This window comes from Protopterus annectens, chromosome 9.part0, assembly GCF_019279795.1.
Source record: "Protopterus annectens isolate FY-2018-M chromosome 9.part0, PAN1.0, whole genome shotgun sequence".
In the NCBI taxonomy this organism is placed as follows: domain Eukaryota; kingdom Metazoa; phylum Chordata; order Ceratodontiformes; family Protopteridae; genus Protopterus; species Protopterus annectens.
The window spans coordinates 1,169,237,633-1,169,255,335 of record NC_056743.1 but is presented as its reverse complement, the minus strand read 5'-3'; the positions used below and the strand labels follow the sequence as shown (position 1 = coordinate 1,169,255,335).

Below are 17,703 nucleotides of genomic sequence, written 5' to 3'. Positions count from 1 at the left end.
ATTCTGTGTGGTAAGACTGATGACAAGAAGGCAGTGGTAACCGTATCTAGAATTTGCTCTGATGGACTCTTTAATGATCTGTGTGAGGCTGTCACTGGTGAATGAGTCTTGTTATGGAATTGTTGGGTGTGAGAAATTTCAATTTCTAGTCTCCAAGAGGGATGATATATTTGTGACCAGTGGTGTGTTGTATGATTGTGACAATAAATTGCTTAAATGTAATAGGATTGGATGTGAATGGAAAATGGGCTAGGTCAAATATTATAGTATTGGATTTGTTAATTCACAGATATAAGGTTTACCATTTAGAGCCATAGTCATTTTTAAATGTATTCTGGCATAGAAGGGGAAACCTTGAGGCTTTTTTATATAAGTTTTATTGTACCTCAACCCATTCTCCTTCTTGGTATGTTTTAAGTTGGAAGGTGTAGTCTGGAAAGTAATGGTTGAGACTGTGGCTGTCTTGTTTTCGGCAGCATTCTGTAATGCATTCTGTGTCAGGTGAATGAGTTGTTAGAAAGGACTCTAGTTATTTAATTTTGCTTTTGACGCTGCCTGTATTTAGTAAAGCTATTTTTATTTGTTTGTTTAATTGTTCTGAGAAAGGTGTAACCCTGCACCATTTGAGGCTTTCCAGATTTCCTGTAATTCTGGAAAGCTCACAAGCACCACCTGACAAAGGAGGCTAAATGCTGCTGCTTTCCAAACAATGATATCACCTAAAACTGTACAGAATCACTACCTTTCACTCTTAACTACATATTCATACTTCTTTTCATCTTTCCACCTATTTCCTCCTCACCTTGTGTTAGTCCTCCCTGAGAATTTCACCAACATCCTCTCATTCTTCACCTGTCCAGCTCACTCACTCTTCCCTTCATTCTTCCAAAACTACCTATATACATATATATTGCTCTCAGCTCCATCTGAAGAAATAGCTGCCACTGGCAAGTAATTGTGATTATGTAAGCATCTATTTTGTTCTCTGGTGACAATCTTGTGGTTTTGTACTTCAAGTGTTATTGATGTTTATGTATTTATATGTTTTTTTCACACCTTAACAAAGCCTGAGAATGAATCAGCGCTCTTCCCCAGCTATCAAATTTCAATAAATAAATGTGTGTGTATGTGTGTGTATCTATGTTGGGGGGAAGGGGTAATTATTAGGCAGTTATGCCTTAAGAATGGTATGATGAGTGATGTTGGTCTAGTATAGTTGTACTGAAAGGTAGGAATGTGTCTGGTGGGTGAGATGGAAGTCAGGGTAAGTGAGTAAGTGTGGGAAAATTAATAGCAGGATTAGGTCTTTTTACATGTTTTAGTGAAGGGGAGAATAAAGGGGTATGAGGTGTGTAGTAATGAAGAAGTGAGGGGTGGATACAGTATGGGATGTTAGAAGCACGGGGGGAGTTTATTGGAGGTGACAGACAGAAGTGTTAGCCTGGAAAATTTAACTACAAAAGGTTTAGGCCAGAAAGGATGAGTATTGTGTATGGTGTGAAGAAATAAGGTTAATTAGTATCAAAGGTGGGCTGATGTTTTTTTGTCTGGGATTGGAGTGTATTGAGAAAGTAGGTGAGTAATTTGTGTTGTGATGGCGTGTAAGAAGAGAAGCTTAATACATAGTGATGAAAAAATGTTAAGAATGGTATTGGCTTTTTTAACTTGAGGTGTGTGAATTTTTTGTGTTTTTGTTTGTTATGTGTGTTTTTGAAAAAGAAATAAAATAAAAAGAATTTAAAAAAAAAAAGAATGGTATTGGCTTTTGATAGTCTGGTAATATGGTGTGGCGAGAAGAGGCAGTAGGCTAGATTTTGTAATTTGTAATGTTGATAGAAGTCATGGAAGTGTAACAGAAGGTATTATTATTATTGGTGTAAAGACTGGTTTGTGTGTGTGGATTGAATGTGTGGTCTGTCAAGGTTATGCAGCAAAACTCTGGGAGTCTAAACCAGAAAGTGCACTCACTGGAAGCAGTCCTCAGCCTGGAAGATGCTGACATTTGTGCAGTCACTGAGACCTGGTTTAAGGCTGCAGAGAGCACCCCAACTATACCAAGTTACATTTCCTTCCACATTTTCAGACCACAAACCAAAGGTGTGAGAAATAAAGGAGGTGGTGTAGCAATATTAATTGAAGATAAATACACCTCTAGATTGATTAAACAGCACACATTCCTTGAATTACTTCAGGTGCAATTGACTGTAGGTAAGACCCCTCTTCTTCCTAGACTTAGCTAAGGCCTTTGAACAATCCCCAACTCCAGCATCATTGATAAACTCACCCAGCTGGATTATTAACCCATATATTGTCAGGTGGGCTGCAAACTGGCTGACTGACAGAACTCATACAGTCAAAATAGGGGACTCCACCTCCTCCAGCAGAGCCATAACCAGTAGTGTTCCATAAGGATCGGTTCTGGAATCCCTACTGTTTGGAATCTACATCTCTGAAGTAGGCTACAACTAAAGGACAATGGCTGATAAAGTTTGTTCATGGCTGCAAACTGGGAGTGATCATTGAAACCCCTAGCAATGTCAACATCCTGCAAAAAGGTCTTATGCAGACTAATGACTGGTGCCAAAGTCATGGTCTTAAACTTAATGCAAAAAATGCATTATCATCCCCCTTTAGCAAGGGTGATATTCCTGCAAACTACCACATCAATGGCAATACCCTAAGCACACAGCCAGTGGTGAGAGATCTGGGCACAGGGCACACAGGTTGACAGCAACCTTAACTTTAATCACCATGTCCCACAGTGGTAAGAAGGGTATTTTATATTGCTCATCTCATAAGTAAGGGCATTGCCTCCGGAAAAAAAAAAGAGGTTATAACCCCCCTGTACTCTTCCCTCATCAGGCCAATACTAGAGTACAACGCTCCCTTTGGAATGTTCCTTTCCAAACACCTGCAGCAGTTTAAGAGACCACAAAGGTTCCTTACAAAGAAAGTTCGGGGTCTTCAAGATCTGTCTTATGTGGATAGACTGAAATGATTGTCTCTTTACTCTGTGTTGTACAGACTGCACAGAGGTGAACTGTGCCTTGCATATAGAGAAATCTCTGAGCCATCTTTAATGGAAATGTTGCACATTCGCAAGTCAAATGGCGCACTGGTCACTCGGTCAAAGGACCTTAACCTGGTATGTGACATCAACAGAACTTGCTGGAGAGACAGATTTGTCTCACAGAGGTTACTTCACCATTGGAACAAGCTTGCTATTCATGTTAAACAAAGCCCCTCATTGGCCCTATGTAAGTGTAATTTGGATGATTGGATGGATAACCAGAAATTAACCCCAGGGGTTCCACCTGTGTTCCTTAGGTGCTGATTTTAGTGTCTGCTTGAACCAGACACCCTTGGGAACACTGGTTGAACTTGGCTAGGCTTGTAAGGGCCCTGGGGCCATTAGCCTAGTAATGTCCTATGATCCCATGATCCTAAGTCTGTATGCTACTGAGTACAGTGTCAGTGACTTCAGTTTGTCAATGTACTGAGATCCCGAATTTTCTTGGTTAGAAATCTCTGAGGTCTCTCAAGTTGCTGCAGGTGCCTGGTAAGGTACATACCAAAGGGAGCACTGTAGTCAATTATGGGACTGATGAGGGTCGAGTACAGGGGTGTTATGACCTCTTTTGCTCTTGAGGCAATGGCTTTGCTAATCAGGTGTGCAGTGTTGAATGCCTTCCTTACCACAGTAGACACATGGTAGTCAAAGTTTAGGCTACAGTCAACTTGCATTCCCAAGTCTCTCACTACTGAATTGTTGCTTAGGGTATTATTATTTATATGGTAGTCTACAGGGATACTGTTTTTACTGAAGGAGATGAAAATGCATTTTTTGCATTGAGTTTGAGTCCATGGCTTTGGCACCAGTCATTGGTTTGTGTAAGTCCCTCTTGAATTATATTGACGTTGTTTGTGGATTCAGTGATTGCACCTAATTTGCAGTCATCAGCAGACTTGGTCAGCCACAGCCCCTCCATTTTGGCCTGAACTTCTGAGAAGTAGATTCCAAACAACAGGGGCTCAGCACTGACCCCTGTGGAACTCCACTGGTGACAGGTCTGCTAGTTGAGGTAAAGTCTCCAACTTTGACTGAGTGTGATGTATCGGTGAGCCAGTTAGCAACTCACCTGATGACATAAGGGTTGATATTCAACTGGGAGAGTTTATCAATGATGCCCGAATGTGGGATTGTGTCGAAGGCCTTGGCTAAGTCAAGGTAGGCTGTATGTATAGATTTGTCTATGGCTCTGGTGACATTTTTGAAGAAGTTCATCATATGTAAGAGGCCTGATCTGCCTTTGACAAAACCAAACTGTGTCAGATCAAGGGTTTGGAGAGCAACTATATCCTTATTTATAAGGTCCATGAGGATTCATTCCATGGCCTTATAGATAAGACTGGTTAAGCTTATGGGTCTGTAGTTCCAGGTTCTGTTGCTGTATCCCCTTTATGAAGGGGGATGACGGTTGTTGTTTTCCATTCAGCAGGGGCCAAACCAGTACTCAGGCTGTGGTTGAAGACAGTGCCTAATGGAATTGTTAACTCATGTTTTAGACCATTTAAAATGCAACCAGGTACGCCATCTGGTCCCATAGAGGCTGTGGTTTTGGTATTGGAGAGAGCATTAATGCCTTTCTCTTTGGAGATGCAAGGTAGGGAGATGTAGAGGGAATGCTTTGTAGAATGTTTGGACGAGACAGGGAGGTGAAATATTCACCAAACCTGTCATCTAATAGCTTAGCTATTTCCACAAGATCAGTGTGTTTGATGTCATCCACAGCTAGTTCAGCACATGTCTGGGTCCCACCTTTTAGGTTACAGATATAGTTGAAGAATGTCTTATGGTTATCCTTAGCTATGGTTGCTAAATTTTTTTTGAAGTTCCCCTTAGAGGTTTTACTAGTTGTCTTATTTGTTGTTCAGGCAGAGGAGTGTGTTCTTCCAGTGCTGGGACACCTCTTTTTTATTCTTAGACAGCAACTTCTTCTTCTTCTTGTATAAGTTATTAATGCTAGTTGTCTACCAGGGAGGCTTGTTTCTTCTTGAGGATCTTGTTTTGATCCTATCAGCTATAGCTGTGTCAATATATTTGTGTAACTATTTGTACAGGGCGTTTGTGTGTACCTTAGTATATTTGTCAATGCCATCTGTGGGAACAGGAGCTTGGAAATTATTTATGCCATTATTAGTTGAACTTGGAGTAACTCCATGGAGCTTTCCTGTCTAACCAGTCTAAAGGTGTATTTATCTTTGATGAAGATAGATACTCCTCCTCCTTTGGCTCTCACATGTTCATTTTGCGGTCTGAAAGTGTGGAAGGCATTGTAGCCTTGCAAGGTTCGGGTACTTTCTCTGGCTCTGAGCCAAGTTTATGTGACTGCACATATGTCAACATCCTTCCAGGGATAAGAGTGCTTCCAGAGAGTGCAGTTTATGATTTAAACTCCTAATGTTTAGCAGCATAACCTTTCATTTATTTGAGAGTGATATTTTCATGTTGGAAATTTGTTCTTGAGACCTTACCTAAAAAGGCACTATGGGGAGACAATTACCTTAGCCAGTAACTGAAAGCTTAGAGGTGATAGGTGAAGATCATCTCTGGCAAAGCAACGTGGTATATCAACCACATCATTCCAGGCTGACAGGAACTGGATCCCCTTAGAATGACCCCAGAAACTCAGCTAATTGTTGAAGTCAATCTTTTCTTCTTCTTCTTCCAGTCTTCTTGTGTGTTTATCTATGTGTGTGTGTGTGTGTGTGTGTGTGTGTGTGTGTGTGTGTGTGTGTGTGTGTGTGTGTGTGTATGCAGTAAGCAGTTCCTTTACCCTACCATCATAGAGCTTCTTGTACAGATATTGTTGCATATTTGTTGCTGTCGTATGCAACACTCTCACCATTCTTTTAAAGTCCTTGCAAGAAAAATAGTTTTGGGAACCTCAAGCAAGAATGTGTACCTGCCTTTTAATAAATATTCTAACATAATTATTTGTTCATTCAGTCTTTCTGTGATAACCCACTTAACTCAAATCATTCACTGTGTGCAGAATTTACTCTGTAAAATCTATTTAACAGTACAGGTTTACAGCAGCCAGGAAGTAAGGCTTTCAGAAAGATATCCTCCTCAAATCCAGTACTATAATCTAGACAGGAAAAGAAGATTTTTGGCAGTACAGTACCGCGCTGACTGGATTTACTGGAGTTTCTCTGAAATCAATTTTTTTCTCTCTCATCAATCACTACATCCCTTGGTCGGAATACATGCAGATACATATGCACATGCATTGATGTATGTTTTCTGTCACAAATAAGCAGTTTGTCCCATACCTCTCAACTTCTTAGTGTAAGAAATCTGGACAAAGCCATGAAAATCTATTTAACAGTACAGGTTTAACAGTACTAGATGGATTGCAAACTGGCTCAAGGACAGAACCCACATGGTCAAACCAGTTACAAGTGGTGTCCCACAAGGCTCAGTCCTGGGACCTCTCTCGTTCGGTATATATTTCTCGTAGGTACAGGCCAACACGGAAGGACTGTGGCTGACCAAATTCACAGATGACTGCAAACTGGGCACCATAATCGACTCTCCAGCCGACACAAGCAACTTCCAAAAGGGCCTCATAGAAACAGACAACTGGTGCCAGAGCCATGGCCTCAAGCTAAATGCCAAAAAGTGTATAGTCATCCCCTTTGGCAAAAACAAAGTGCCCACAAATTACCACATAGGTGGTAATCCATTAAGTACAGAAGAAGTAATTAGGGACCTGGGGACCCAAGTTGATAGCAATCTCTCATTTGACAACTACGTGGCCAAAGTGGTTAGAAAAACATTTTATATAGCCCACCTAATCATGAAGGGATTCACATCTAGATCAGGGAGGTCATCGTGCCTCTTTACTCATCCCTCATCAGGCCCATAATTGAGTACAATGCCCCTTTTGGGATGTACCTTACCAGACACCTGCAGCAACTGGAAAGACCCCAAAAGTACCTCACCAAGAGGATCAAAGGGCTCAAACAGATGCCATATGCTGCCCGGTTAAAGAAACTCCAGCTCTACTCAGTGGCATACCGCCTGCTCAGAGGCGATCTGTGCCTGACGTATAAAGCCATGTCCAACCTGGAATTAATGGACATGCTGCACCTCAGAATGTCCAAATCCCATCGAGCTATGCGCTCAAGAGACTTGAACCTCAGCACTGAAATAAATAGGACATGCTGGAGGGACAGATTCATAACCGAGAGGCTCCCTTCACTCTGGAATAAAATTCCAGTCCAGGTTAGGCAGAGTCCCTCATTGACTCTCTTCAAGAGGAATCTTGATGAGTGGATGGGAGATCGTAGGTTTACCATGGGTATCACTTCTGTGTCACTGTTAGACAGAGGCACAGTATACTAACCTCGAAAAAGGGCATAGCAAAATAAATTTAAAATGGGTGGCGAAAGCCAAACACATTCTGGCTAGGCTTATAAATGCCGTAGGGCAGATAGCCTAGTACGAACCTATGAACCTATAAAAAAGTGGTACAAATAGGGACAATTTTAAATATTGCTCTTACAAACTTAGAAAGTTGATAGGATAATAGGTTTTCCATTAGCCTTAATTTTCTGAAGCGTATGAAGTCTAAAACTCAAATGTCTGTCATTATTTTCTAACTTCAATCTTTAATGATTTGCCACTAATTTGCCAGAAAGCCATAATTTTATGAAAAAATGGACCTAAAATATAAAACAAAAATCTGGGCATTCTGCAAAAATCTGTACAGTTGAGGGGTATGGTTTGTCCCACTTAATCAAGTCCCATTTCTCTTCTAACTGGCCGGTTGTACTTTTTATCTCCTGTGGGTACTTCTCTGTCTCTCATACATACCTGAATTATTTAGGTTTGTTATCAAAATATATTCAGGATGCCATTCTCATTGTTCATCACTTCATAAGTTATTAAGGAGTATACCAGTGTACGTAAGAGTGATGTAATTTTGTCCTTATAGTGAAAACAATTTCATAGCATGATGTGTTTGCATTAGGTTATATTTATAAATCTGTATTTTCTGGATTACTTGTAAACCAGAGTCAAAAAATGATATAGCAATAACGAATAGTAAATAACTTAAGATATAGCACATTTTCTCTTATAAACTGTGTTATAAGAGTGATATTATACTTTATTAAAGATCACACCTCTTGTAGTTGCAATGGACTTGGTTCTTATGTCTTTTTTTTTAACTTGCTGGGCAGACCCTACAGTTAGCTGCAAGATATGTCTCTATATGTATATATGTGTGTATATCAGTATCTATCTATAAGTATATTTATATATAGAGAGAGAGAGGGAGGGAGGGAGAGAGCTGCTATAGCAGAAGATTTCAGGGTTGTTACTGAGTGGGAGCCTCAGGCTTGTTAACATCTCTAGTTTTCCCTTTCCATTTTATTATACTTGCCCTGGACACATTAATCTGCACATTATGGTTGAAATATAAAAATATGTAATAACACATACCTGCGATATGCAACATGGCAGTACAATCTTCTTTATTGTTACTGAGCCCACATGCTGAAAGATTTTGATCCACTGGAGCGGGAAAGACATCATGTTCTTGAAGGGAAAACAGTAATCTCATGAGAAACCAAACTATGAAAGACATGAGATTTCCTTTCATACATACACGTATAACCAGTTACATTTATTTATTTATTTACTATAAATGGGTGAGGGTATCCTCTACATCCTTTCAGATGTCATTCCCTTAAATATGACTCAAACTGCATTCTGCATTCATTATTTTGTATCAAAACTATAATTTTGTTCACTCTAAATCATCCATCGACATTCCTATTGGTTTACATTTTACATTCTCGACACATTCATCTTATTAAGTAATATTGGAATTATTTGGAAAATATGAAAATTCCTTACCATATCTTATTATAGTTCTCATTTAATAATGAAATATGTGCCCTTTTGGAGTTCAAGTCGGCTGTTCCATTTAATGGAGCACTGAATAAGATTTGATCCATAGTAAGCTTAAAGGCAAGGCATATCTAATCTCATATGTGAATGCCCAAGCCTGGTTCTTTATCCTGTAGCAATACCATGTTGCATTTATATCCTTAATTTTCCTTGTATAATAGTGTATCTTTTTAAACATTCCTTTGTATTTTGCTAATATATCACAAATCCCTTACAATAGTCAGCGAATGGCCTAACAAAAGAAACATAGAGATTTAAGCACATCTTTGAACATGCTTTTTATATTCTCTTCTCCAGAGATCATGACCCTGACACAGTGGAGGGCATTTATGCATCTGTGATTCTTGGAGCTTTGCCATCTGGAGCTTTGTGTTTCTGGTAAGGTGACCCTTAATAAATTGGTCTAAAAATGAGAAGCCACATAACCTGTGATCCTAAGTTTCAAAATGGACCCCTATGATGATTCACTTAAAAGAGAATCAGAAAAAAACTTAGCCAGAGCAAGGATACTGGGACCTCTATCTATAGCCAGGCCTTGGGGATGATGTTTATCAGGAAGTGCCCGGTGGCTGGATGACTCGTGATGACTGGTCACTCTCAGCCCAAAAGTGATGTATGGAGCCACCATATGGGGGCCCAGTGCTATATCAAGCAAGTGATGGGCAGTAGTAGGACAAATTAAAACAGACTAGACTCTGGCAGTGGAATGTTGCTCTTGATGGGGAGAAGTCAGAGTTTATGTATGAGGTTTAAACATTTCAGCTATATACAAGCATTCCTATCTTTACACACAGCATTACTTGCAAAGCCAGACTTCTTGTCTGGGGGTGGCCTCTCTCTCTCTTACTCTGGACTTGTCCCTTAAGAGAAGCCCTGGTATGTGTGGGAATACTTACAAGTCCCCAACTTAGTTCTGTGAAGTTAGAGTTTAAGCCAGTGGATGAGAGGGGTGTCCCAATGTGCATGTGAGTTGCCAAACAAAATGCCCTGACATTTATTTGTGCAGATATACCTAGCAGGTATTTAGAGTGAATGGCCTTTTTGGAGACTGTAGGTATGGTTTTTCATAGGGTACCATGTACTGACTTTTTAGTCATACTGAGAGACTTCAGTGCTCATATGGAGACAAAGTTGAAACCCTGGGGAGACAAAAGTCTGTGTAAAAGTAGAAGTGGTAGGAGTATTACATCACGTAAATGGCAATAGCACATCAGTGGAAGATGGTCTGACTTACCTGTTTTATAAACATTTTGATACATGACAACAATTTTAAATGGCTGGAGCAAAAATGTTATATTATAGCAATAACCCACGCCTGGGTGTGGGTAATGTGGGATTTACCCACAGTTGGCATGGTTTGGTCCCGAGGTCGAAGCCCGAGGGACCAAACAAAGACAACCGTGGGTAAATCCTGCATTACCCACACCCAGAAGTGGGTTATTGCTATTATACTATGACATTATTTAAGAAAAGAAATAATTACTTTTCTTAAATAATGGCATTGTATAATGCCTCTTTGCTGCCCTTCCGCAGCTGTCTGGTATCCGCGGCAGTTCTGATGTACTGCGCATGCCTACACAGTACATCAGAGCTGTGGCCAAAAGCAACGGAGAAAGCAAGATCTCCATTGCTTTTTACTGTTTCGCTATGTTAAATGGGATTAACATAGTGAGACAGCTTTAAAATAAGCAACGGAGATATCCGTTGCTTATTTTAAAGCTGTCTCGCTATGTTAAACCCATTTAACATAGCGAGACAGGTTTAAAAAAAAAGCAACGGAGAAAGCAAGATCTCCGTTGCTTTTTACACACTGTGACGCTATGTTAAAGGAGTTTAACATAGTGAGACAGCTTTAAAAAAGCAACGGAGATCTCCGTTGCTTTTTTTAAACCTGTCTCGCTATGTTAAACTCTTTTAACATAGCGAGACAGTGTTTTAAAAGAGACTTATACTAATGGAAAAAGTCAGGGCGACCGGACCTTTTTCCATTAGTATAAGTCGATTTACAACGTGCACGCTGGCCAATCAGCATGCACGTTTTGGAATATTAATGGGGGGTCATGGTATAATAGACCATAGTCTTATTTGTAGCCATTTTAAATGAGTGGCACAAAGAAAAAATATGCCAGATCACAGTTGTATTGAGGAATTATAACTTTTCTTGTTGATGTGACAGACAACAGATGGAGATGTATGTTGTTATTAAATAATGGCTATAAGGTCTTATTACTTGATTCATCTCAGGGAAAAAAATAGAATGAGGGAAGAAAAAGAAGGAGAAAGAATACATTCTTGTAAAGAGTACAGGGACTTTTCTTGTGAATTAAATAATTCATTGCTAGCAGTTGAAGAGGGTGCACTGCAGGATATAGGTGCAGCCTGCATGTAGCTAAGGCATATGAGAGTTTAGAACATAAACTACTTCTTGTCCATGATATCTGTGGATTTGGGCCAAGATTTAAGAACTGGATCCAGAAGGTATATAAGAACTGATGAATGAATTTCACAGTTAATGGTTATTTAGGGTAACTGAGGGCAGATGGAATATGAGCAAAGGGGTAAAACAAGAATGTGCTTTGATTCTGTTGTTATTTGGTTTATGTATCAACAAAGTAATAGTTGAAGTTAATGAAGCAGGGAAACCACAGAAAATGAACAATAATGGAGGTTTTGAATTTTGAATTTTGCGCCAAATTGTCATATGCTAATGACACGATGGTTGCATCTCAGAATAAAGTTAAAGGACAGCTACGTATTTCCTTTCTCCGGTGATTTTTTTCCTCCTTAAAGAATGATCTCCATACTTCCACATGTGATAAAAACATGAGTTAACAGTTTCTTCTCCTCTAGTAATAAGTAGTTATTGTGCTGCTGGCAGTTTTGGATTATGTACATTTCATGATGAAATAAAAAGTAAATTTTTTCAGTTTCTGCCCAAAGTGGTCCTTTAAACCAAACCAGATAATGAAATCAGCATAACAGAGTAGAATTGCTGTATTACAGAGGCAAACAGTAACATAAATTCTGAAATTAATGGAAGGAAAATTACAGGATTTATGGCAACAGTAAAAACAAAGAGAAAATCAGGAGTTTAGGGAACGAAGGTGTTACAGAAGGCATATATTTTGCAAACCAAGAATTGCAAATGTTAGGTATTAGATTTGGTAGGCAAATTGTGTAGGAAGAATTGGGAGCGTACTGGGTGAATGGTAAAAAAAAAAAATGAAATTCTAGTATAATTGTAAGACGATTTAAAAAAAAATACCCAGTGAAATCATATGTATTAAATTGATATAATTATCCTCCACTATTTGAATATGGACTACCCTAGTTGCCATTGCTTCCTCCTCAAATGACAGAAGTTGAAAATCTTAAGTAATAAGGTTTTTAGACAAAATGCTACTAGTACCTAAAAAGGAATATTACTACCAGAAACTAGCTGGAACTAACTGGCTTCCAGTTACCCAACATTCTAATCTTAAACATAAAACATGCCACAGAAGGATTCACACAAACCACTTTATTCCTAGTTTAAGTGCTTTTGTCTGGGATAAAACAAACTGTGTCAGAAAAACCTATAAAATGAAAACACTGTATTTAAATACCTTCCATTGTATCACTTGTTAAAAGACATAGTCAGTAAGATTTCATGCTCGCACACCAACTATTATAAAATGCAATGACCAGTAATAAAACTGCAAGTAAAATGTCTGAAAAATAAAATTGTTTTTAAAAATATTTTCACTTAAATCTAAGCCATCCAGTGAAAAACATCCTCAATTCTTCTAAAAGGCACTAAATATATGTTTCTAATATAAATAAAAGTTAACAAATGTAGAGGAAATACTAACAGTTAAAGAAACCACAATGGAACACAAGGTCTTAAAAAAGGAAGGATCAGAATAAATAAACTAACTCTTCCTTAACATAGTTCCCTTTTAGCACACTTTGATATTAATTTGTTCATTGAGACCAAGTAGTGATGGTTAGCATGCAATCATAATTGCATTTCTAGATCTCCTCTAAGACATTGCTGAAGTCCCCTCATCTGGGATCTAAACCAACATGATCCACAAAAAACGATTCATCTCTGGAAGCCAACACATACCAAAGAGTACTAAAAATAAAGCATTCCTACATCCTGCTGTTTAACAGATGATTGATCTGGAATTGGTATCCGTATACTATGGATAAGGCTATCTGTTGAGGGAAGTTAATATTGACTACTGTGACTATTGCACAGCAGATGGTGCTCACGTTGTATATTGCATACTTACCTGGCTGGCAGCTACAATTCATCTGCTAGAACTCTTCCTGATCTACTGACACTATTGGAGCTATGAAATGCAAACAGTTATCACCACATCTACCTGGCTAAATTTATGACACATCAGACTTATAACCACAGTATGCTTCTTCTAGGTACCTAGAACAGTAGAGCAAACATACTTCTCATACTCTTAACCTCAGCATGGTCGCTGTCTACCTGTGATTGTCCATCAAAGTAAAAAAAAGGAAATAGCCATCAGATGTGTGGGGTGAGATATGACTGGGTCCACAAACAATGTCCTAGTAGGCAATTATCAGAGTTCTATACCTATTCCTGTCAAGATCACTCATGTTGATGAAGTGCATAGAAAAAGTCTACACCAGCTGTGTATGTCCCCTGACGGTGATGACATCAGCAGCCACCTGTATCCTTAGCCAGCCCCTGAAGGCTTGTTCACCCCTTCCAGAGTGCTTGTCCATGTCCTCTCACAGCTATCATGCAGATTGTATTCCACTCCTTATTTAAATTATGCATTCTTCTGTGATATCTGAGCCATTGTGCTGGGCAGGCACACGATGCATGTAGGGGTAGACTGCATGTAGTTATCATCCACAATACAGTATAGCCACTGTTTATATTAACCCTGGTGATTCATTGTTTTCACTCTTACTACCTGCCCTCTGGATTGACCTTTCGCAATTGCTGACACACTTTTGACATATGTCCTCTTAATAATGCCTTCATTATAATGAAGTTATCAGTTTCACTCGCTCTGCATGCAGCATATACATATTCTAAAGCACTATATCATAGTTGCAATAAACACAAAACTGCAACAAAGTTGTAGCATTTATAGTAAACTAAATATAAGTGTGCAGTACAATAAAATCTTTTTAATGGTCCTGATGTCTTTTATCAATTTGTACCACCAGACAAATTAGCTTCTTGGCTATGGTAAGTGAGAGTTGTGTCGCTTGCTCAAAATATTTAAGACCTTTCATGTATTACACACTGATGAAGCATGAAAATTTACGAATCTTTATCACTCAAAAATGGCACTATTCGGGTCTGTGAAAATTAGCATTGCTACATAGGACTCGAAGTCCTGCTATGTAATGAAGCTTGTCAAATGTCTAAAGAAACATGCAATAACACCCTGCTACTGCAGCATAGGCAGTTATATATCCCCTGTATTAAGCCAGGCTGTAGTGTACTCTTTGAGCATGAACTGTGAATCTTTGCCAAACTTACCTCAGTTGCACCTCATTATGAAAAATATTCTTCCTTTTTGAGTCTTAAAAAGTGCATTCTCCTCATTGTTCCACATTAAAAGGGTCTGTCACACATTTGGTGTTAAGAATCTTTTTATTGATACTGGTGGTAAATAAGACTGAATCATATTAATTCATTAAAAGAAGTTTTTATAACTATAAAGTAATACATTTTAACCGTGGTATGAGATTTCTAGTTGAAATGTTCCACTTCTTGCCCATTTGTTCCACATTATGAGAGGTAGTGTTCCACATTTTGGAGATGGAAGGTTAAGAGCTATGCTGCCACAGGCTGTTAGTTGATATACTGTTACCTGAAGTTATCTAAGGCCTGCACCCCACAGGTTCGGTTTTGTACATACATCTGTTGTAAATGTATGCCTGTTAACTTTCATGACTGCCTTTTCTTTATACTGATTGTGAGTGCTACTCTGAGTATGCATTATGTCTGTCTTCTGAAACTGAAAAGCACCCCAGTGTTCCGAGATGCAGACCCTTTGCCTGGAGTGTGGCTCCACCAAATAAATATGACAGTTATTTGGTAATGAGTTTGCTCCTGCTGATGGCACTTCATGGTATGGGTCACTGACATATGAGATTAAACTGGGCAATGTCTGTCTAGAATGACAAACATGCTGCAAGATGAAAAACAGTGCTATGGCAGGTGGAATGGCCTTCATCAATGTCATTTCTAGTGTCTCCATGACGTAAGGCCATGCATTTTGACTCTACATCCAGGGCATGTTGGTAAGTTTTTGTTTACTTATTTCTGTATTATTTAAATATATTATATAGCTGCACAACAAAGGCCAGTAAGTGTTCTGCTGAAGATTTTTCTGAATGTTTAAATTTTATACCACATATTTCCTTTTACTAACTTGTACTATGTTGCACAGATGATAATTGTGCAGTATTGTTCATATGAGTTTTTTATGTCATCTGGTAAGATAGACAGGGCAGGAGGATAGACACATTTGCAGTTTGAACAGTGTGAGGGTATATTATCTGTACTTCCCTATTGAAGGATGGCAGAAAACAATGTGCTAGTCCCGGATCTGCTGCTCAGTGTGGTTCACAGGGGGAGATGTCACACTGCTGCACAAGGCTCCAGATTCATATCTGCCTGTGAGTATGCAATGCAGTTATTAGGTGTGGTCCATTTGGTACTGTGTACCTTTTCTGCAGTCACATCTGTCAGGTGATATGGCCATAGGGAGGGCTGGCGGCTTCTAGATAAGTGCTGGGATACTATACTTAGCAAGCTGTTCTGTATTTAGTAGCATCTTTTAGTTTAAGGGTGTGCACACTTATTAAACCAGCATATTGTACGTTTTTTATTTTTTGCATTTTTTCCCCTAACAGATTTGTTTGTTTTTCAATTGAATTGTATAGGTTATAGGTCACATTAAATATGGGAAAAGTTTTGAAATGATTTATTGTGGTCTCATTTTTTTATACCACAAAAACCTGGCATTTTAACAAGGGTGTGTAAACTTTTTATATCCACTGTATGTTGTTGGAAGGCAAGTTATTGGTCTATAATTTTTAGGATAGCTTGCAGGTTCACTCTTAAGCAGGAACATTGTTTTTCTTGTTGTTAAGGAGGTTGGTGTCTGTTTGGGGTGTGCATAAAAATAGTTCCTACTCATGGCTAAATCTCTGTGCAGAGATGTTAATACTTTTAACCAGAAGTTAGGCACTGCATCTGGGCCCGGGGTTTTCCAGTTAGAGGCTTTTCTTATCTTTCTTTCAATCTCTCTAGCTGTTACATCATTTTATTTCATATTCTGTATCTTTGAACTTCTTATTCTTTCTTTTACTTCTTCTATCCATTTAGCATCTTTGTTATGTTCCACAGGATGTTCATAAATACTTCTGCAAAATGTCCTCCTTGACAAAGAGGATGTCCTTGCAGATTACTGTATTAATAACAACACCCTAAGTTCTAAATCAGTGGTGAGAGATTTGGGCACACAGGTTGACAGCAGCCTTACTTTTGATCACCATGCCTCCATGGTGGTAAGGAAGGCCTCCTACATTGCTCACAACATAAGCAAGGGCATAGCTTCCAGAACAAAAGAGGTTATACGCCCTTGTACTCTTCCCTCATCAAGCCAATAATAGAGTATAATGCTCTCTTTAGTATGTGCCTAAACTGGCACCTGCAGCAACTGGAGAGACCTCAAAGGTTCCTCACAAAGAAAATTCAGGGTCTTCAGCACATGTCTTACGTGGACAGACTGAAATCACTGTCACTATACTCTATATCATATAGACTACTCAGAGGTGACCTGTGCCGTGCATACAGTGCAACCTCTGATCCTGCCTTAATGGAAATGCTGCATGTTCATAAGTCAAATGGTACATGATTCACTGACTCTAGAGACCTTAATCTAGCATGTAACATCAACATGGGTTGCTAAAGAGACAGGCATGTCTCCCAGAGATTGCTTCTCCTCTGGAATAAACTTCCAATACACATTAAACAGAGTCTTTCATGAACCCTTTTTAAGTGTAACTTGGATGATTGGATGGGACACTGCAAATTCACCCCAGGGATTTCACCTGTGTCCCTCTTGGATAGGGGTAGTCTGTGATGATTTAGATCTGCTTATAACATAGAACATAACATTAGACCCTTAAGGAAACAAGGGTTGAACTTGGTTAGGCTAGTAAGGGCCCTAGGGACATTAGCCTAGTGACATCCTATGAACTTATGAATCTATAAACCAAATGAACAAAGGCATGGCACAGTCACCATCATTTGCACAGGGTGGAGGAGGGCAGTAGGCAATGGCTCACACCAAAGTTTTGAGTGTGTGTGAGTAAGAAATGCAGAACATTCAGTAAAATAGGAAATATCTTGCCGCCACTAACAGTAGATGTGTCTGCATGACTACATGACTAGAGTCAAGCTCTGTGGTAGCCCTATATCCTGCCATGTTGGATAGGTGTGAGCCATGAATGGTAGAGCTGTCAGTTCAGTGTCATGACTCTTGACCATGCAAACTGCCTCTGCCAGGAGTTACACTGTCACTTCCATGTCCCTGGTTCAAAGTATTTAAATTAGGGGGTGATACCTGAATGTGAGTGATGTCAGCTGGAGAAGCTCTCTTCATGACTACGTCCAGGACCACAATCCCATGGCCTGCCACGTCTAGGTGTGGACACCTCAATCA

At 39.2% G+C, this 17,703-nt stretch overlaps 1 protein-coding gene across 2 annotated transcripts in view; it reads right to left on the bottom strand.

Annotated features, from left to right (window-relative positions):
- Positions 1–17,703, bottom strand: part of LOC122811902 — a 294,398-nt gene that overhangs the window by 96,098 nt on the left and 180,597 nt on the right. For both annotated transcript variants that reach the window (XM_044084055.1, XM_044084057.1), the window contains one exon: positions 8,513–8,608. In XM_044084055.1, the coding sequence (XP_043939990.1) occupies positions 8,513–8,608 (96 nt within the window). The remainder of the gene's footprint in view (positions 1–8,512; positions 8,609–17,703) is intronic.